Genomic DNA, 22,471 nt, shown 5'->3' with positions numbered 1-22,471 from the left:
GGTATCTGGTCTAATGCTGCTTCGACCTCAAATCACAGAAATTAAAGGGAATATTTTCGTCAATCAGATTAGAGCCTGAAAACTGGGACTCAAAAAGCTCCACCCATAGTTCAGGAGGAACATGGTTGATCGGAATCTGAGCATCTGGTGAGTTGCCCCACTTTACAATGAGCCAGAACTTGGTCAAATTTTTAGGTTTACTGGCTGCCAAAAGCTCTAGCCAATGATTATTATCCCAAGATTGTTTGGCCAGGGTTTTGGCTTTAAAGTAATTGCGCCTAGCTATTTGGATATCACTCACGATCTTTGTTTTAATAGCAGATTTCAATCTACCATAGGTCTCACGGCACGATTTATTATACCAATGATTGCGCTTAGGTTGGGTTAGTTTTTTTACTTTAGTGGATTTAGAGAAGTAGTTTTTTAGGCCCAAAAATAGGACCTCATGAATTTTAGTAATCTCCCTATTGACAACTACTTGGGATGGAAGAGAGCGCAGGCCTTTCAGGGCACAAGAAACTTTTATGCTGATCTCCTCCAGTGCTCCAGTATCAATTGCTACCCCGTCCCAACGTACTCTACGCAGATTGTTGGTAGCGAGGGCATCAGCAGTGGCTATCTCAGTTTTCTCAGCACTTCTGTGGGCAATACATGGCAGAAGGCATAGAGCTAGGGGGTTGTGGTCACTCTCAGGGCGATCCAAAATCACCATATTACGGTGGACCAAAACTCCACTTTAATAAGGGCATAATCAATTCTACTATGGCGAAACCCATCGTCAAAGGTGTCCCGACCCATTTTATCTGAGTCAGTCCGTCCATTTGCCGCCCTAAAACCATGCCCCAGACACAAACTCGTCCACTGAATAGCGGACTCAGTCCACTTCTTGACAGGAGGCAAATCAAGATGGGGAATATTCCATAAAACATCCACGTCAGTCATAAGTGTTTCTCCATTTACAGTCAGAGGCTCAAAACAGCAATTAAGATCTCCCAATATTATTACGTTAGTATCGGGATGGACTGATTCCAAGAACCCATCAAGATGTAAAAAGGTAGTGGAACCACGCCCTCCTGGCTGGCCTCTATTATAAACATTAATAATCATAATGTCGGGGCTGCCCTGGAGGTGCAGCAGTAATATTAGGAGGTCTGGGCTGTCTATGGCCAATTCTGTGGGTCTACACTTAATAGTTTGCCTAACCCAGATACTAAGACCACCTGAGGGCCTGCCCTTAGTCCCTCTGATGGCTGCTTTATAAAAGTTAAGGGAGCCAGATAGATAAACCAGATCCACTGACCATGTCTCCTGAAAGACCAGAATGTCATAGTTTTCCACCCAAGCGATCCACTCATCTATAGAGATTTTACTCCTGAGGCCAGCTATATTCCAGGAAACCAGAGTAAGCTGTTGAAAAGCACTATCAACAAGCAGATGTTGCAGAGGGAAAACCTGGGGGTTAATCAAATTGGCATTTTTGTCGAGAGATGGAGACCCTGGTTCACGAGGGCTTAGTTCCGGACAAGTATGATTAACCATATTATGCTGGGCCTCTCTAACATGGGGAACTAACACTGGATCGGCTATCATTTTGCAGAATACATTTCTGCCTTGTGAACGTTTAAGAGAAACAGGGGGAGAAGAAGAAGAGACAGGTTTACTATATGGCGCAGGTGATATAAAAAGTGGCGTGCTTGGTGATGCGCTCCCAGCTCCTAAGAACCCCCCCAAATTGTCTCTACAAAGTACTAGCTCTCTCCTGCTAGTACTGCCATACCCCAAATTGCTACCACAATCAGGACCCGTGTTGCTGTCAACCAGTCAGTCCACCCCCTCCAAGCTACTCAATGGTCCAAATCGATTGTACAGGGGAAAAAGAAAATCCTGTCTGATTGGGCCATGTGGACGTCCGTGGATCCTTTCCCACCCATCCATCTGGGCATTGTAAATACCGTGGTTGATAGTGGGGTAAAAATAACACAAATCAAGGGTGAGAATTCCTCTAGTGCCCTGGATATTGGATTGATTACAGATGAATTTTACCACTCTGGGGTCTCTAAAGTTTATAATTATACAGTCACCCTCTACGTCCTTAGTTTTGGTACCTAGCCAGCTCACTCTTCTAACGGTCAAAATTTCAGGGTTCATGTAAAGTGGAGGAAGCCTATTCCTATTGAGCCAATGTATAACCTTGTTTTTAAGCTCTCTGTGGGACTCAGACTTATCATATGATATCCCAGGAACACCTGCCAAAATTACCGTATACGGTAAAGATTCGGGGGGTAGGTTAATACATGGGGGTTTAGGAAACGGATCTTCACTCAGGGGCACAGTGTTCCCTCTATCATCGGTCTGTGGTCTAAGGTTGTTATGAGCCAATTTCGTCCCACCTGTTTCGACAAGTATTTGACCTTCATCCCTAGGAAGGTCCAAAGCAGATGGATTTGCTAGCTCTTTGGACTTGGTAGGGGTAGGCCCAAGAGGAGGTTGGCTGGGCAAAATGGAATGAAGAGTGTCAGTCAAATCATTCTGTGCATTTATTACTTTACCCAGAGATGTCGGTTGCCCATGATCAGCAATGGGCTCAATGAGTTTATTTAAAATAGCCGTATTGGTGACCACAGTGCTTTCCAAGTTCCCAAGAATAGTACAGAGTTGTTTTACTCTCTCTAGTAAGGGAAGCAATAATGACTTTAACAATTGTTGAAGGGTCTCCAAAATACCATTAGGGAGCTGATTAGCACATGACTGGCAAGATGTTGTCTTAATAGACCTAGGGCTGGGGGCAAGTAAGGGGGTGGTATAAGTAGGGAAGGAGGGGATTGCATTCGAGATAGTATCGGGTTTAGACACTTTGGCTCGTCTTCCCTTTTGAGTCCCTCCTCCACGTTTTTTCCTTTTTGTTTTACCAGTATTATGCTGGATCATACTCCCCTTTTCCGGGATATCAGGCAGTGATACCAATACAGAGGGCAGCAAGGGGTTGGTTGTAAAGTTCACATCTGGTGGTCTATGGTCTAGGATGGAAATACTATCAGGTGTGGTATCTATACTGCTATAGTTCGATTTATCCGACCCCACAATCACAGTACCTGAAGTCGGATATAAATCAGTGCGCACAGACAGGCGCTCGGGGGAGGCAGCGCCCATTATATTGCCAAGGAGGGATCTCTTAGCCAGTAGCTCTAAGGACAATATTTTCTCAGTGAGGGTAATTTTGTGCTCAAGAACACTAGCCGCTCTTGTGATTAAGTTGTCTAGAGTCCCAAACACAGAGCCCCCTATACTATCCTGAGCAATCTTCCTCCCGGACCTTAGAGAAGAAGCCATTATATTTTGTACGCAGTGTATTTCGATAGGAAACACTGCCGTCACCTTAAAGAAAGTTATTGGGAGTTTATCAATCACACAGGTAATTGCGGGCCGTATATCATACACCCTAAAACAATAATGTACAAGGGCGCCCCTAGCATAAACACCAGTATAATAGAGTCACAATGCAGTCATAGAAATAATAAAGGGCCCACGTAGGATGCAGGGAGAGGAATACCGGTGGTTAAGGGGGGTTGCCCGGCCCGGCCTCCGTCGTCCCCGGACGGCCACAGACGGTCCGCCCTTTGTCCAGGCTTCGTCCGGCGCCGCCCGCGCGCGTCCCGCAACGCGGAGGAAGCCTCTCCCTTTTCTGCGCCTCCGGGCACGAAGAGAACGTGAGTTGGCCGCTAGGCAACCTGGGAGCTGTAGTCTCCCCCTGCCGAGGCCACGCGATGGTGTGGAGTGGCGGCAAGGGAGGCACACAGCGTCAGGGCCCCAGGTGCGGTAGAAAGGTAAATTAGCTCAGGAGCAGGCAGCAGGTCCACAGGTCCGGGCAAGGCAGCACAAAAAAAAGATACCCGCTCCACCGAGGGAGCCTCTCCCTTTTCTGCGCCTCCGGGCGCGAAGAGAACGTGAGTTGGCCGCTAGGTAACCTGGTAGCTGTAGTCTCCCCCTGCCGAGGCCGCGCGATGGTGTGGAGTGGCGACAGGGGAGGCACACAGCGTCAGGGCCCCAGGTGCGGCAGAAAGGTAAATTTGCTCAGGAGCAGGCAGCAGGTCCACAGGTCCGGGCAAGGCAGTACAAAAAAAGGCACCCGCTCCACCGAGGGAGCCTCTCCCTTTTCTGCGTCTCCAGGCGCGAAGAGAACGTGAGTTGGCCGCTAGGCAACCTGGGAGCTGTAGTCTCCCCCTGCTCAGGCCGCGCGATGGTGTGGAGCGGCGGCAGGTGAGGCATACAGCGTCAGGGCCCCAGGTGTGGCAGAAAGGTAAATTAGCTCAGGAGCAGGCAGCAGGTCCACAGGTCCGGGCAAGGCAGCACAAAAAAAGACACCCGCTCCACCGAGGGAGCCTCTCCCTTTTCTGCGCCTCCGGGCGCGAAGAGAACGTGAGTTGGCCGCTAGGCAACCTGGGAGCTGTAGTCTCCCCCTGCCGAGGCCGCACAATGGTGTGGAGCGGCGGCAGGGGTGGCACACAGCGTCAGGGCCCCAGGTGCGGCAGAAAGGTAAATTAGCTCAGGAGCAGGCAGCAGGTCCACAGGTCCGGGCAAGGTAGCACAAAAAAAGACACCCGCTCCACCGAGGGAGCCTCTCCCTTTTCTGCGCCTCCGGGCGCGAAGAGAACGTGAGTTGGCCGCTAGGCAACCTGGGAGCTGTAGTCTCCCCCTGCCGAGGCCGCGCGATGGTGTGGAGCGCCGCCAGGGGAGGCACACAGCGTCAGGGCCCCAGGTGCAGCAGAAAGGTAAATTAGCTCAGGAGCAGGCAGCAGGTCCACAGGTCCGGGCAAGGCAGCATATATATGATCTGCCTTTATGCAGGACATTTAGCTAGGATTGCTGTATTATCCCAGCCGGGGCGTTATGGTGTTTAAACTCGTCAATCATTCCAACAAAGACTTTGCGCGAAGCTCACATAATATCTGGCTTACCGTTGTCTCAATAGTAGTGGATGATATAGTATGAGAAGACATCTCTGCTGTTTCTTCCTCTAGTTCCATTAATATTGTTAATTCTTTGTTGTGTACTGGAGCAACTTCTATCGCCATGGCAAGGGGTACGTCACCATTGATCTTCAATTGCATGTTGGCTGGTTCGAGAAGATTGCTTTTGTGCACCTCCTTAGGCCCTCCCAAAGTGAAGAGAGGATAAGTTGATTTTCCTGATTTCTGAGACATATATTCTAGGCATTCAGTTAACAGATCTGTTCGCGATTTGGAGGAATCGATTCCTGTCTTGGCTGTCTCAACTGTGGAGGGGGTACTGCCTTTTTCTGTGTTTTTCCCTACATCTATCTTGTTTCTTCCAGCCTGTGAAGGTTATACTCCACTCTATCTGGATGGAGAGAGAGTTGAGTGATTGGAAGAACAAGATTTGACTCCTTCGATATTTTGTTTTGGCTTTGGCTTCTTCCTTGTAGCCCATTTTTTTGCTGCTGAAGGGCCTATTGAAATGTGCTTCATTGAGGGTTCGTTGTCTCTTGTTGCCTGAATTGAGTCAGGGTAATGCCGGAGTTAACACAGGTCGGCTGCAAGCCACATCCGCAGTAGGCGAACCGCTTCCGCAACCGAATTGGTTGTTCCTCCTCTCAAGGGGGAGCCTAAGAGCTGCTTCCGACCCCTCTTCCTAATCTCCTGGTGATTATAGCTAATCAAATCAGCTATACGCTATGACCACCTACAGCGGTTTTTTTCCCCCTTCCTTCTCTCTCGCCTTGTCTCCGCTCTAGGGCCCGTTAGGTTTATTGCTTCTTAGCTGGGTTTTGGGATTCTCAGTCTCCCTCAGCCTCCTCAAGTTCTCCTACTGTCCCCCTCCTGCAGTAACCTTGAATACCTGGGCTGCTTTATAGGGAGTTAGTTGAACACAGGAAGCCCTGAAACAGTGGGGAAGTGGAGGACAGAAAGGCAGCCCAACAGAGAAATCAAAAGCTCATCGGAGACTCACCAGTCGATTTTTCTGCATTCACTTTTCCTCTTGCCTGGAGATCGCGTGAGTCCTTGGATCTCTCCAAACTCCTCCAGATGGTTGGGGCTCCGTGGAGCTAGGCAGTTAGTATTCCCCCCGTTAGATGCCTCCAATATATTTCTGTGCATCCCTTGGAGCATGCACATCAGACCCACAATAGACGCCGTGAAACAGAGGGCTAAAAGTGAAAGGCCACAGTCCAGCCATTCCAACATCTTGTGACAGGGGAGGCACAAACAGCACAGGCAACATCCACCATTCACCACCCACCTCCTGCGCATCTCCTCAGCCACACACGCGCCACGGGAAACAACCATTACAACGCAGTCAGAACAACGCACTACCTTTACAATGCAGTCATTACAATGCAACATCCTTTACATCGCATGCCATTACAACTCAGCCATAACAACGCCTGACACTACATGCATGCCATTACAACGCAGTATAAGGTAAGTAATGGGAAATAGTAATTTTTACCCCTACACTATCCAACACTTACCCTACTCTTGCACTCACTGGAGTGAGAATAGTAATTTTTACCCCTACACTATCCAACACTTACCCAACTGTTGCACTCACTGGAGTGTGAATAGTAATTTTTACCCCTACACTATCCAACACTTACACTACTGTTACCCTAAAAGTACTATGCGTTGTAATGGTATGCGTTGTAATGGTATGTGTTGTAATGGAATGCATTGTAAGTGTAGTTTCTAAAAATACATTGTGATGGCATGCGTTGTAAAATCATGCGTTGTAATGGATGTTGCGATGTAAAAAACACATTGTAAAGGCATGGGTTGTAAAAGTTTGTGTGGTAACATGTCCTATTCATGCACCATGTGAGCCAGCGGCTGCCTCACCTTCCAACAATGATTTCCCCTCAAAGCGAATAAGATGCAAAGAAATAAAGAAATACGACCACATCTCTCCCTCTCTAAGAGAACTAAACTAAAATGTCTAGCGATTGAAGTGCGTTCCAACCTCAGAGCCGCCTAACTGGCTTCCAAACTCAAAAAGGCAGGTCAGATGAGGAATCTCAGGAGCACTAACACACTACTTCTCAGTCCTCCCAAAACTCACAAACAGAAAACCTTATCACGCTCCTTCTCTGGAAATGCTCCTAAAATTTGGAACTCCATCCCAGTCCATATCAGGACCAACCCCTCCTTCATAAACTTCAAAAGACAGCTTAAAGACCTCTACCTCAACCCAACTCATCCAACTGGATAGCTTCCAACCAGCGAGACAGAGTTCCTCTGCCACAGGAATCTCACCCAGAGGATAATACAGCCACCTCAATAAGAAGGCATTTACATTGCCTGCTTTTTGATTCGCTTCTATGATTCCCTCCAGGCCTTAACAAGATTCGACACGAGCCAATGCTGTCTATTGAAATAATGTGTATCCAATTGCATCATGATAAATGTTATAAAGCGCTCTGATACCTTCGAGTCTGGCCAGCGCTTTATAAGACTCTGAAATCAATAAATAAATAACTAAATGCAGCGTTCACGTTCGTGTTCGCCATTTTCGTGATTTTCTCCAAGCGCTCCCAGCCAAAGTTGGCTGTCTGCAGAGCAGCTGTTACGCCTCCTCCGGAAGTGAGCTCATCCATGGAGCATGACGGGAGCTCACCGTTGTCTGAGTGGTTACAGGGATACTCTCCCATGTATTGCAACAGCTGTAGCCAAGTATCTGAGCTGGATGTGGGCTATAAGATCAAAATCTCTTTTAACCAATTGATTAATCGATGTCTGGCATCTATGTCTGCAGCTTATCCTTTTTAATCGCTGTGTATGCTTAATTACCTATTGTAATTTTAATTAGGACAATCCAATTTTTTATCTAATGCTTTATTCTAGATGTTTAATACGATTTTTAATCAAGTGTAAGATTGATGTGTATTTATTAATCTTTTTCTTTATTTTTTATATTATTTGCAATTAAACTTTTTGTAACAAAAATGAATCTTATTAGATGTATTTCGCTTTTATGACATTTATTTGTCGAATAAAGCTTTTTGGATTTGGTTACAGGGATGTTATAGTTTGGCTCAGATTTCACTCGTACAAAACCATTGAAATTCAGCAATTATATATACCTGAGCTAACTTTAACTTAAGCCCCCGCAATGCACTGCTTATAACCTCACATCACTCATGACATAGTATGTGACATCACTGATGACATTACTGATGACATCTCAAATGACATCACTGATGATATCACGGATGACATCATCCACAGAACCACTCACACACCCACTCACACATCTATACAACCACTCACACACCCACTTACTCATCCACAGTGCCACTCACACACCCACTTACCCACACACAGCCACTCACTTACCCATAAACATATTCACACAGCCACTCAACCATACAGTCACTCACACAGCCACTGACTCACCCATACAGACACTTACACAACCACTCCCTCACCAATACAGCTACTCACACACCGTCAATCCCAAATAAAGCCTCTCAACAGAGCCACTCATACACCCACACAACCACTTACATACCTATTCACATATATAAACACACACACACACAAACATAACACAATAAACACACACAGACACACATATTGAGAAAAAATAAAGGTGGCCCAATATAATGTTATTTGAAATAAGTGCTTTCATAAATGTAAACTTAACCATTTATCACAGTACAAAGGCCAAATTATGTTTTATTTTCAAAGTATAGACTACCTAATGTCATAAAACTCTGCTTTTTGACTCATCCACTGCAAAATACAATAACTGAACAGAGTAGAAAAACTCTGCTAATATTCACAGAGTGTGTTTAGTAGGAATATAGATAGATTTAACTCATTGTATCAGATGCACATTTATTTATAACCAGTCCACATAAAAAAGTGAGGCATAAAACATATATATGCAGATTGGCAGAGAATAACATTATTATCATTGTTGAGGACATGCTGTTGGCATCACAATCCACTTCAACATTCACTTATGAGTCGTAGCATTTTACATTCTGCTTATCTCTATGAATACCACACACACTGACACACACACACACACACATTTTCTCTTTCTCTTACCTTTATTTTCCACAAATGTAGCTGGCAACAGACCAAGAGATTTCAGGTGCTCAGGAGTAGCAGCAGATAGTGACATGATTTCGCCCACGGCTTCATGGAATCCTTCGTTTGCCCCATCTCGCAGTAGGAATGGCAACGTAGAATAGGCCATGTCGTACTCAATGTGCCCCATCTCATGATGGACAGTCAGGAAGTCTTCCATATTCACTTTTGTGCACATCTTTATCCTGTATATGATGCATTTGTCACATGAGTGAAGGACAACTGGCAGATTATTAACGTATAAGCATTACCTATTAAATGTCATTTCTCACAACAATGCTGATGTAAGAAATTGTTAACCACCCTTTCTTCTTGTAACCTATTCAAATCTATTTAGGTTTCAAGCCTCATAAGAAGACCGTATGGTGCCACATTGATACATTTGTTTAGATAGCAAATGTGTTTTGAAATCTGCATTTGTATCATGCGGATTTGGCGCATGTTTTGTTTCCAACTAAACAAATGTATTCTAAGTAAAAGTAGACCTCCCTCTCCCCCAAGATAATTCAGAACAATTTTCAAAAAGGCAAATCCTATGTGAATAAGGCAACAGCCAACAAGTAAAAGCCATACAGAATAGACTTTGCCGTGCTGCCCAAACTTTGGGCATGAAACTGTGGTCAGGAGACAGAAGCAGATGATAGAAATTGCAAGTGACAATATAGTATACAGAAGATACATTTCTATCATAGTGCTAAGAAGATGAACATACACAGTTCAGATAAAACAGTAGCACTTGCATAGTCCTAAAATGCGCACCCTACGCAATTTCCCTAAATGTACCTAGCCCAAATATGTAAGTGTAGCATGTATATGTATGTAGCTAGCCAAGAATCCCCTAGGGAAGCTCCAACTCCCTCACTTGATGGTAGAGAACAAAGGACCCCGTCTCCGCTTCGAGGATGACACCCCGCTGCATGTCGAAGATTCAGCATGCAGCGCCCCCATGTCAGCTTGGAAGGAATTCTCCTCTAATTTGCAGGGGGGAATAAGGGTCTTATATACTAGAGTGGTCACTCTAGAGTTTCTTCTAGAATACATATGTTTTGAAAACAATCATAAATGTTTTCCAAACAATCATAAATGTTTATCAAAACAATGTGATCATGCATAGTTAGCCTGTTGGCTGAGGATGAAAAAAAAGCGGTGACCCTTATACAGAGTAAGTATGCAGTTCCTGGGGACCTGTTTATGTACATCAGGTACAGCGTTATTTTCATAATATTTCAAGAGCCTGTTCACAAAGGGACAGAGCTAACTACTAGGTAAAAGGTCACCCTTCTGAACCGTTATTGTCAGGTGGATGGGACAATGTATGTAAAAAGGGGTATACATGACAGGACAAGCCTAACAAACATGACACCCTGACATTCCCTTTCGGACCGGTGCAGTCACTCACTGCACCTGCCTGCAAGGGGATCTCTCTCCCCTCTTCAAAGTGCGGGTGGGTTTCTGCCCGCACCGTGAAACATGGTGCTTTTTTGAAGCAGCCACACTGTATTTTGCTTGAATATGCTGCCATCAGGGTAGCACGACTTTGCAGCTGCCCTGAGGGAAGCACATTCACCATAATCGTGTGCACTTTTCCTGTTTGCACCCGGCGCACCTGTTTTAAGGTGCGCCATGGCACAAACAAAGAAAGTGTGCCCTTATGGTAATACAGGCCCTGGTGTGCTAATGGGACGCACTTATTTTGGTGCCTAATTTCTGCCCCAGTTTATTCCAAGCTCACTCTTGCCTACAGTCACTGATCGCAAATATTTCCTCACCATATATGTGGCTGTTGACGGTTTTGTATCGCTGGAGTTTGAAAAACAACTTATTTGGGTGACGCCTCTGTCCACCATAATCATTTGGACTTGCAATGCAAAATCTATGTATGCCACCCAATTCCATATGCTTGTCTTCACTGGGGTTTGTCCATGTATCTTCTCTGGCAGATGGACTAATGTTAAATGTCAACCTCAACTTTCCTGTTTATGCGAGTTTCACCTTTACATGAATGACACCCACCTATTATTCCCCCCAAAGGTAATTTCTTAAATGGGTGAATGAATGTAATCAGGGAATCCAGGAGGAATGAGTTGCTGGCTCTCCACGCTGCCTAGAAACGTGTCCAATTCCTGAATGATGTGACTCAAGTGTCTATTGCACTTGTTGGTATTGGATTGCTGTGATAGTCTAATCCTGGGAGCCCCCAATACTGAGCAGGATGCAGAAATCATATATAACAGTGTGATTATTGTCTGGTGTAGGTAAATTGCACTGAATCATTCCTATTCTCCATCCCTGGGATGTCTTCCTATGAGGATCAATATTGGGTTTCCAGGCATTGTACTTAATGCACACATTCCTACATGAGACAGGCAGTTGCGGTTCCTCCGCTATGGCGGAGGAGCATCAGCCCCTGCCAGCCTCAAAACTTGTAAAATAAAATGATGATATATTGTTGTTTTATTTTTCAGGTTCTGAGGGCCGGCGAGTATTGGAAGTGGGCCATCGCGAGAGCAGTGACCAGAGGAAGTGGTTACACTGCTGTCAGTGTGCATGTCAGGATGGCCAAACTGATAAGCACACTGAGCTGTCTCCAACCCAGCTGCGTTGCTGGGTTGAAAGCAGCAAAGCACAGACTTCCATTCTCTCTGGGAGCGCAAATTGATGGCGCTCAGGCCAATCCAGATGCTGCTTTCAAGTATGAGATCAATGTCAGGGTTGGCCGCAGGGGACACTGGGAGTCTGTGTGCTTAAGCGAGGACAAAGAGCAGAAGAACATCAGAAGACAGGTACTTTTTTTTTTCAGTATTTTATTTATGTTTTTTTCATTGTATATTTACAGACCCAGAATACTGGGTTCATTTGATTGGCCGGAATGTCCCAAACGAGCCATGTGTTATGCTGAAGCTAGTTTAGCACTGTACTCAACAGCAGAGTGGAGACGGGGTTTTGCTGACAATCGGATCCAGATTCAGGAATGACCTGTTTCTTTCCTTAAGACAGACTACTGACTTAAAGCAGTTTAAGAAACAATATGAAGATCACTTTTTCATTTGATGTGACCCATCCTCCTTAATACCATTGAGTTTAGGTGCTATATAAATGAATTTGATTGGATTTGATTAGATCAGATAGTATTGATTCAGGTTAGACTTGATTTTGTGGACTATAATCAGTGTTGCTTTACTCTCTGTTTCCTGTCCTGAATATTCCTGCATTGTGCTCTAAGGCCCATTCTCTAACAAAGCGTACCAATAAATATATAGAGTGGTAAATAAATATAAAGAGTAAGAATAGTATTTGTTAAATACCTGAAATCCTTATTTCCCATATCCCAGGCCGTGGGATGGCAAACAACCTCTCTTCCATCATCAGGATTCGTTAGCATGGAGAAATTCCAAAATTTGTCATTCATTTCGAAGAGCCCAACAGAGACAAAGAAAGCCTCAGCTTCCCTAAACATTCTGTCTACAGTCCATTTCTGAAACAAAATAGTTTATTGTTGTAAGTAATTGTAATTCTAGAGCAAGTGTTCCCTATGGAATGCAAATGACAAGCAGATTCTGAAGTCATGTGACAAATTATTTTTTCATTTTTCAGACATATTTGCTTCTTTGTCTTGCATTTTATGCAGAGAAGCTGGAAACTCAACCAGTGTATATTAACTGGCTCACCTCATTCACACATAGGAATGAAATCAAAATGTAGCACAAAAGGTGGCGATTGCTAAATAAAATTGAAAAATTCACTCACGCATCTACAAAATTAACCTCTTAATTAACTTGCGGTTTTGTAGCCTCAAACGTTCTACTTCCAGCTTCTTAGAATGTAATGTTAAAATAGGAGTCGTACTGAAGCCCTAAAGCAGTAACCTACTCTTCAACACATATCAGCTGCCATCACAGGCTTGGATTTTGGTACCCAGGAGACTGCAAATTCTACCCCAGATCTCAGAGGTCCTAAAGGTATCATAGAACCCAAAAGTAAATAGAACTATAAAGGTCTCTTTACTTCCTGTAATTTCCATACTATGCCTGTCCCCAGCCCATCAATACCAAATTTGGTGCTGTTTGTTGGGAGGCCCTCTGGGTAAGGCTTCTGATATGCATGCAGTACTTTGATAAATAGACATCCATTCTTCAATATGGACTGATCAGTATGACCAATGGAAAGAGAGGCTCTTGATGCTTGTTTAAATAATTTAAATAAGTATTTAAATAATTTAAATAATATTTAAATATACGTCAAAGAGTAACAAGGCCAAGAGGCAAATGAATTATATTTTTATAGGATTTACTTGAACACAACGCGGTAGATTCTTCGTGGGCCTTTGGCAAGTGCAGGTTTGAACCAACTTACCAGTTCAGAGCTTAAAGGAACAAACAAGTTATGACCCACATATTTCTCTCAAACTTACCTGGAGAACATGGGTATTACTAGGCACTTAACAAATGTGTCAGAGACTGCTTGGCATTTTTGATTTATTGTTGCGAGTTCTAATACCTTTTGCTACAAGTGCACACACATATACCTAATGCTCTGCCCTAGCCATTTTTTAAGGTGGCCAGATGGCATCTTTCTTGGACGAAACTGTTACTAAAACCAATCTCCTCCGTTATGGTGGGATAACTTAATGGCAGATGGAGCAGCTTTTTTTAATGAATTTCTCTAATGGGGGCTGTTTTCTTTGCACTTTTGCCTACTCCCAAATTAATCCCCATATGCAATGGGACTTTCTACTTTAGTGTATTGCTTTGTAAATATGCACTTTCCAACGCATGTTGCTGGACAATGCTATTCCCATATACCTGAAAGAGTGCCCTTCCTCCAATTTAGCCCCCGTCCTGGCATTATAAAACTCCTGATATAACCCCTTTGTTTTCCAAAGGCCATAATCTTTGACTTCTTCTTAAATCAATTTTCAGTACAATACTTCGCCATTGCAGGTAGATTGGCTTGTAGCCTTTTGGGGATTTTGGCACTCAGAGTGGCGTCATCAGCCTACAACAGTGCTGGTGTCTGGAAGCTCTCAATGGCTGCAATGCTGCTAAGACATCTCTGCTCTACATCATGCATGTATAGTGACTTCAAAAGTGGGGACAACGATCACCCCAGCTCGGCTCCACATGAAGTTGAAAATGGACTGCTCAGTCTCTCTTACTTGAGCAGTGGTTCCTGACTAGAACACATTATGAAAATAGTTAATGATGCCACATCAATTGCCAGGTTTTCTAGATTTTGACACTCTTGCCCTGTGGACCAGGTCCAGGGCTGAAATGAAATCAAGAAATGTCACATACAGAGGCACAGAAGTTGTCATAATATATCTGTGCATAATATGCAAGAAGATACAGACTCGGTTTATGGGGAAAATCTCTCTTGAATTGGGCTCAGTATGTCTTGCTCAACTCAATCTACCATGGCTTTCAGAATTAGTTTAGATTCTACTTTGCAGTCTATATTAATAAGGCATATGGGTCTTTATGAATTAGGATCGTTTCTGGGGTCTTTCTTGTATAGTGTGATTATTTTACTGTTCAGCCAGGACAAGGGACATATCGTAGTACGTGAAATCCCTGTCAATAACATGGTAAAAATGCGTGCCCACAAGCCAAAAGACTTAAGCAGGTATCATATTAGGGCTTTACCCTTTGAAAGTTCTGCAATTGTCTCCAGCTCCTTGTCATTCATTAAATAATCTTCATAATTAGTTCTCCTTTGTATCAGCATCAGCCACAGTTTCTCGCCTCACTACATGCATTTCATGAAGAGTTAGAAACTTCAGTAGAAAAAGCTACCCCGGCTTCTGCTGCTAAATGCAGATTGCTATTTTATAGCAGAAATATTCTCACTGTATGTATCCAGCACAAATCACCTTCCATTTGATGATATCATGTTTTTAAGAGCTCTAACCACCAAGAAAGAGAAGCTTGGCAGTGAGGACAACTTCCACTCCATATAGAGGCAGTGAACCTTTACAGGACGGGTGGTAAAACTCATGTAGTTGGCAGTCCATTGGGTGTACAAGACATGGCATCAGGAGGCAGCTCTCTCCAAGGCTAGTGTTGAAATTAAAATGAATATTGCAGTGCTAGGAATGCCTCAGGGATCTCAGCTCCGCTGGTGGAACTGGAACTCCAAGGACTCACAAACGTTGATGCACCACTGACAAAACAAAGGAAGAGTAAGACATTTGGGGCCAAGTGGTGAGCAATGGCTTAATCGGTGTCATCGCACTGCAGCACAAACCCGGAAAGGTCTAGCAACCATGGTTATCACGGCATGCCCAAGCAGCGAGAGACAGTAGCATTGCCATTAGGAGTAGAATACCCAAAAAGCACCCTGCATGGGAGAACCCCAATCCATGAAGGGAGGGGTACATTAGAGAAGTATACAAAATACATAACCACACAGAAACTGGCAAGGGTCCAGAGGGGCATTATGGCACCCTTGGAAGTGATTGTCAAACATTATTTTACGATGTAAAAAAGATGATTAGGCAATTAAATCATATCCGATTGAGATGAAACAAAGGATGTTAGGGATGAATTCCACAATAACTGGTGTGGAGTCCTGGTTACTGGGAGATGAGGGTCTCATTGATACTTTGAGCTACTTTTTGTTTCATCTGAGATGCAACTGCACCATGCTTCTACTGGAAAGGAAAATGGAGTTACTGGAAATCAGCCAACAATTCAAGGCCTGTGGATATCACTCTTGTTGGCCCTGATAGGGTCTTGACAGTGGTGATGAGGTATTTTTACGGGTGAATTTCTGACACCTTCCAACCACTCTCATACTGCAGTCGTGCAAAGGATGTTTAGACTTCCTTTCGGAACATCTGGCCCACCAACTACAGGAACAATGGACCAGTAAGGGTTGGTGTATTGTGACCTCGACTGGTATTAATTGGTCCTGAGGAGAGTGGCTATTCTGAAACAGGACCTGTACTTCCATAGTAATTACATCTTGCTACCCACAGATTATACTGGTCAGACCATTCTAAGTGAGTTTGGGCATCCCGGCGCTCTGGGGCATTTTATTATCTTACGACTTACATTTTTCTTGTGTGGCTACAGCTTGAATATTCTTAGATGATGTAAAAGACAGTTCCCCACAGGGATGATGGTTATATTGTACTGTCTTTTCTAAATTCTAAGAGTAGGGAGTTTTCAGTGAGCATTTATTTTATTTATTATTTATTTATAAAGCAAATGAAGAGCATTGTGGCGCTGGAGAAAGATTCTTGCCTATCTGTACTGATGGGCGTGTAAACGACTAACAGGAGGGTCTTGGGTATTCATCTAAACAGTAAATGGTTTGTCTGTAGATCGAATGCAGATGGCGGTTAATTCCACATTTCGGTACACAATAATAAAGAGAGCACCTCCCATCAAAAGTCATTTTTTTAATTGTGTTAATCTGAAAGAGCAGTTGTGAACAGGATCTCAGTGTCTACAAGAGTTGGTGGACCTGAAATCTCTCTTTGATTACAAGATTTGCCAAGTAAAAAAGTGACACATTCGTTATCACACACACAAATGCTTGGAGAGATGATTAACATGTCTATCAGAGAATGTATTTGGTTTTTTTTATAACATATTTTAAACAATTGCAGGGCACGACCATGGGCACCTGCTTTTCCCCCAGCTGTGCCAACCTGTTGGTAGGCTGGTTGGAGGAGCAGGTGCTCTGGGGGCCAACATAGAACAGTGGACAGACAAACTACTGGTCTGGATATGCTATATAGATGATGTTTTTTGCATCTGGAATGGCCCGATGATCAGTTGCAACAGTTTGGGAAGGCCTTAAATGTGAACAGTTTAAATTTGTGGTTCACTATGAATTAGAGAAGGGAACATATAGAATTCCGGGATTTGAAAATGTCAGTACAAGATCAAGCTTTAGTAACCAAATTATTTTGGAAAGAAACAGCAGGGAATTCAATTCTTCACACTCATAGTAACCATCCAATAAATTGCAAATGGAGCATACCATACAGTGAGTATTTATGCGCTAAACGTAATTGCAGCAGTGAGGAAGGCTATGCAAAAGAGAAAAAATAGATGACTGAATGCTTCATGGGAAAAAGGGGGTATCCAAAGAAGTCCTGAAGGTAGCTAACGAACAAGCTGACAAGGTAGGCAGAGAGCAAGCCCTGTATGGACTGAAATCTGATAAGGAAGGATCAGACAAAGGACCTATTAGATTTATTACTAAGTTCACCAGAAAATCGGGTGAACTGAAAATGATTCTGAAGAACAGGTGGGATTTACTAACATCTGATCCCACCTTACAGAAGAGAGTAGGGAAATATGCTTTCGTAACCTTTCAACATAAAATGAGTTTGGGAGATATGCTGGGACATAGTCATCTAACATCTAAACAAGGAACCTGGCTACAACAAGCTAAGGGTTTCAAGAGATGTGGGCAATGCAAGGCCTGTAGGTTGAGCACCAATGTGAGAGAAACTGTTTTGACACACACACAGAAAAAGTGGTTGATACCTAAACTAATCACATGCAAAACTGAATATGTGGTATATATTACTTACCCATGTGGAAAGTAAAATATCGGGCCGCCGGTTTTCTCGACTCTCAAGCATTGGCGTGCTATAGCTAACAATGATGCGAGTTACAGCACAGCAAAACATTTCAATGCACATCATGGTGGGGATTGGAAGACGGCCAGCTTTTTTTGCCTAAACATGATATCTAAACCCGCAAGGGTAGGAGCTGGAACATTACAGCTTAGAAGGATGGAATTCAGGATGATCCTCACAGCTGGTTGTGTTTTCCCAGAAGGAATGAATATTGACGAGGAACTACATGTACCTTTGTAGGACAAGGATTATTGAGTTGACGGTAGTATGAGGCTCCATTTCCAATGTTTTTAAGGGGGACTGGTTTGTGAAGATTTTAACTGTTTTAATGATATAGAATGAAACTTTAGAATGTAATATTATTATATGTGGTTATGTTTTCTATGCAGAATATGTTGAGAACTCAGCAAGAAATCGATGTGCATCAAGAAAATTACAAGATGATTTACAGTGGTTAATAGTCTTACAATTTGTAAAGGAAAAGTGGCTACTTGAGCCTGATATACATTAAGAAAATGTATTATGGAAATTTAGGAAACTATAAAACATGTGGTAATTTATGCTACTTGAGCGTGAAATAACGGAAAAATATTATGTGAAAATGTATGAGACTATATCACATAAGGCATTTTTTTCATATTGGTAATGAGAACTGCGCAAGTAATATTGATAACCACACATTTAGGAAAAGTGACATAAGTCGTGATAGTGATTCAAAATTGTTTTCTTCTTTTGGTAAAAAAATAAGATATGGTATCTAATTGTTGCATTTTTCACATGAAGGGTAAAAAAATGAAAAAGAAGAAGAGAATAAGCCATTATAATTGTTACAGGATACAAGGATTATAATTTACATTTTGAAATGAGAGTGGTTATGGAAATTATAGTTGCAACAAACAAAATACCCTCCAAAAAATGAAAAAATTAAAAAAAAAGAAGGAAAAAAGAAAAAAGGATTGTATATAGTCTGTCTTCACTATCAATATCATGAGAAAGATTGAAAATCTAGGATGTGGGATCATGAATCACGTGATCAAGACCTAGTTTGGTTGAAATGAGTTGTTTGTAGATCACCCGCTTTGCTAAATAAAATATCCGCTATACGATAGGATAGACCAGAGTGGCTTGTCCTTCTGCTCTAGTGGTGGTGGAGTGTTGATGGATATATATATATATTATCTACTGGCGGTCGCCAGTAGATAGTTATAGTTACAACCTAGTTTCCATAGGAAATCTCAAAATTCTATTTTGAATAACTTTGGCGCCGGTTGACGAATCCTCGCGAAATTTTCAAAACTAATGGGGCGCTCCATTCAGCTCCTACCCTGAAAGTCTCGGGGTGATTAGTCAAGCGGGGGCCGAGAAAAAGGGGGGGTCCCAAAACGCGTTTTCCCCATGCATTTTTCCATAGGACCTTTAGTCGCAGCTACAGCCCGAACGGCTGAACAGAATTACGTGAAATTTGGCAGAGAGGTAGCCATAAGGTCAAGGAAGTGCCTTTTGCAGGTCTGGTGTAAATCCGTTCAGTATTTCCTGAGAAAATAGCATTTAAAAGCATATCAATATCTATACGCGCGCACCGTGCGCGCACTGTGCGCGCACCCTGCCGAGCGCTAGCGCAATTCTGATTGGTTGTTAGATGTCGGTAAACATTTGAATCGGTCGAAACCAGGAAGTGTCGGCCGCCATTTTGTCTCTCGCAGTCTGAGGGGGTGGAAAAAAAAGGTGGAGAACGTGAAAAGGGGGCAGAGTGGACTGTTCCTGACCCCCTAGCCTTGGTCAAGGGGTCACAGAAGGACCCCCAAGGGCGAAAAAAACTATTTTTTTTTTAAATCGCGAGGTGCGCGCACGGTGAAAAACCTGAAAAAAAATAAAATTTATAAATACATAACTTAGCATTTAAAAAAACCGTACAAATTCACTGAAAAAACCATAGGTTTCACACACGTTATAGTTACGAATTAGCATTTAAAAAACCTTGCAAATTCACTTAAAAAACTATAGGTTTCACACATGTTATAGTTAGCTGGACATTTCACTCGTAAAAAACCAATGAAATTCCCCCGTTATAGTTAGTGCAGGCAACTATAACTCACGCGACCGCAATCCTTTGCTGATGACGTCAGACATTACATCACTGATGACATATGTGTCTTTCTGAAAAATAAATATTTGTAATATATGTATAGCTAAAGATTAATGGAAGAAGACATGGGTAAATAAGTGTCTAAATACAGTGATGTAATATCTGACGTCATCAGCAGAGGATTGCGGTCGCGTGAGTTATAGTTGCCTGCACTAACTATAACGGGGGAATTTCATTGTTTTTTTACGAGTGAAATGTCCAGCTAACTATAACATGTGTGAAACCTATGGTTTTTTAAGTGAATATAGATGTAGATATATACATAAGCTACTGGCGGTCACCAGTAGATAGTTATAGTTAGAACCTAGTTTCCATAGGAAAAGTATTTTTTGATTTGCTTATAACTTTAGCGTCGTGTGATGAATCTTTACGAAATTTTCCAAAAAGTTCCTCTTTTTAGGTCAGCTCCTATCCTGAAAGTTTGGGGGTGATTTGTGAAGGGGGGACTGAGAAAAATGGGGGTTCCAAAATTTGTTTTCTTAATGCAATTTCCATAGGAAACTTTAGACAAGGCTACAGGTCAAACTGCTGAACAGAATTGCGCCAAATTTGGCAGGGAGAAAGGACTTGGTCCAGAAAGCACGCTTTTGTTGAAATGGTATCAATATTTGAGAATTCTGACATCTGATTGGCTGAGGCGTTACGAGCACGAGCGTGCGGCTCATTGGCTGCGAACTGTTGAAACTAGGAAGTGTTGGCAGCCATTTTGTGACTGATTTGAAAGGCGTATGGTGGAGAAAAAGAGAATAATTGTATAAGAGGGTATAGTAGGAACACTGTAGTCTTAGTTTAAGCAGTCTGTACGGTGCAGAGGCAGGGAGTTTGAATGTTGCGTAGGCTGTGGAAATTACGTCCACAGAACAACGGTGCACGGTATTGCTGCAAGGTTGCGTAGGCTCTGGAAATCCCGTCGGGAAAACAATGCCCCGTATTGCGGCAAGCAGTGTGTAGGGTGCATACACAGGTAGTGTGAATGTGCGGTATTGCGGCAATGTTCGGTAGGCTGTGTAACGGTGCACACACAGGTAGTGTGAATGTGCGGTGTTGCGGCAATGGTCAATGGGCTGTGTAGGTGCACACACAGGTAGTGTGAATGTGTGGTATTGCGGCAATGTTCAGTAGGCTGTGTAACAGTGCACACACAGGTAGTTTGAATGTGCGGTATTGCGGCAATGCTCAGTAGGCTGTGTAATGGTGCACACACAGGTAGTGTGAATGTGCGGTATTGCGGCAAAGTTCAGTAGGCTGTGTAACGGTGCACTCACAGGTAGTGTGAATGTGCGGTATTGCGGCAATGTTCAGTAGGCTGTGTTAATCATATCGGGAAAATAACAATGCGCCGTATTGCAGCTTTCCTTTAATATAATGCGCAGTAATGTTTACTTATAGTGCGCTGTTAATAACAATGCGCCGTATTGCAGCTTTCCTTTAATATAATGCGCAGTAATGTTTACTTATAATGCCGTGTTAACTTTTATCACAGACAGTGTCACTTTCTTAGACGAAATTTAATATTATGTGGGAGGGCGTGTTCTGTTTCTGTGCCTGGAACAAAATTAACGTTTAATTGGCTGAGGTGTTCCAACAACGAGCTCAATGATTATTGGCTGTGAACCATTGAAAGTAAAAGTGTTGCCATCCATTTTCTCCCCTTCCGCGGAGTAGCAGGGACATCTGCTTGGCTGACGTGTTCCAAGCAGGAGCTTCCAAAGGTTCATGTTCGTTGGCTGTGAACCATTGAAAGTAGAAGTGTTGCCAGCCATTTCCTCCCCTTCCGCGGAGTAGCTGGGACATCTGATTGGCTGACGTGTTGCAAGCAGGACGTTCCCAAGCTTAATGTTGATTGACTGCGAACCATTAAAAGAAGAAATGTTGCCAGCCATTTCCTCCCCGTCCATGGAGTAGCAGGGACATCTGATTGGCTGACGTGTTCCAAGCAGGACCTTCCCAAGCTTAATGTTGATTGGCTGTGAACCATTGAAAGTAGAAATGTTGCCAGCCATTTCCTCCCCGTCCGCAGAGTAGCAGGGACATTTGATTGGGTAACATGTTCCAAGCAGAACCTTCCCAAGCTTAATGTTCATTTGCTGTAAACAATTGAAAGTAGAAGTGTTGGCAGCGATTCCTTCCAACTCTGCGAAACATCATGGACATTTTATTGGCTAAGATGTTCCGAGTACAAGTTTGCTCATTATTGGCTGGGAACGGTTTACTGTTGTGAACCATTTTGTGATGCACTTCTATGGAGTATGGGAAAACAGAGTAGTAGTGGGGAGGGTAGGAACACTATTAACTCTGTACAGTGGTCACAAGGTGGTGGGCAGGGATTGTGAAGGTAAAAATTGTTTTTTATATATTTTAAGGGCCATTTATATATTTGGCGTGGGGTGTAGAAATCACGGCGGGAAAATAACGAGTGTGTTGAGGTCTTCTTTTTATTTAGTTTGCAGGTGGGATACTTCCCAGGAGCACTACTTACTTATAATGTGGTGTTTACTTTTCTGACAGGGAGCTGTGGTTGTGCAGCAAATATTTCAGTCTAGGTTTGAAACAGTTTTTATTAAGCAATTACAAAGATACTTTCTTCGGAAACTGAAGCTGTATATATCAAAGGGGTGA

General features: G+C 43.2%; 1 protein-coding gene across 4 annotated transcripts in view; it reads right to left on the bottom strand.

The window, feature by feature from the left end:
- Positions 1-22,471, bottom strand: part of ACE2 (angiotensin converting enzyme 2) — a 507,698-nt gene that overhangs the window by 282,714 nt on the left and 202,513 nt on the right. For all 4 annotated transcript variants that reach the window (XR_014967783.1, XR_014967782.1, XR_014967784.1 and 1 more), the window contains exons 8-9: positions 12,416-12,585; positions 9,069-9,295 (exon numbers count right to left, since the gene is read on the bottom strand). Coding sequence is in view for 1 of the 4 variants with exons in the window: in XM_085622215.1 (XP_085478341.1) it covers positions 9,069-9,295; positions 12,416-12,585 (397 nt within the window). In the remaining 3 variants the exon portion in view is untranslated. The remainder of the gene's footprint in view (positions 1-9,068; positions 9,296-12,415; positions 12,586-22,471) is intronic.

This window comes from Triturus cristatus, chromosome 8, assembly GCF_964204655.1.
Source record: "Triturus cristatus chromosome 8, aTriCri1.1, whole genome shotgun sequence".
Classification (NCBI taxonomy): Eukaryota; Metazoa; Chordata; class Amphibia; order Caudata; family Salamandridae; genus Triturus; species Triturus cristatus.
The sequence above is the reverse complement of the archived record's forward strand: the minus strand, read 5'-3'. Positions and strand labels throughout refer to the sequence as shown.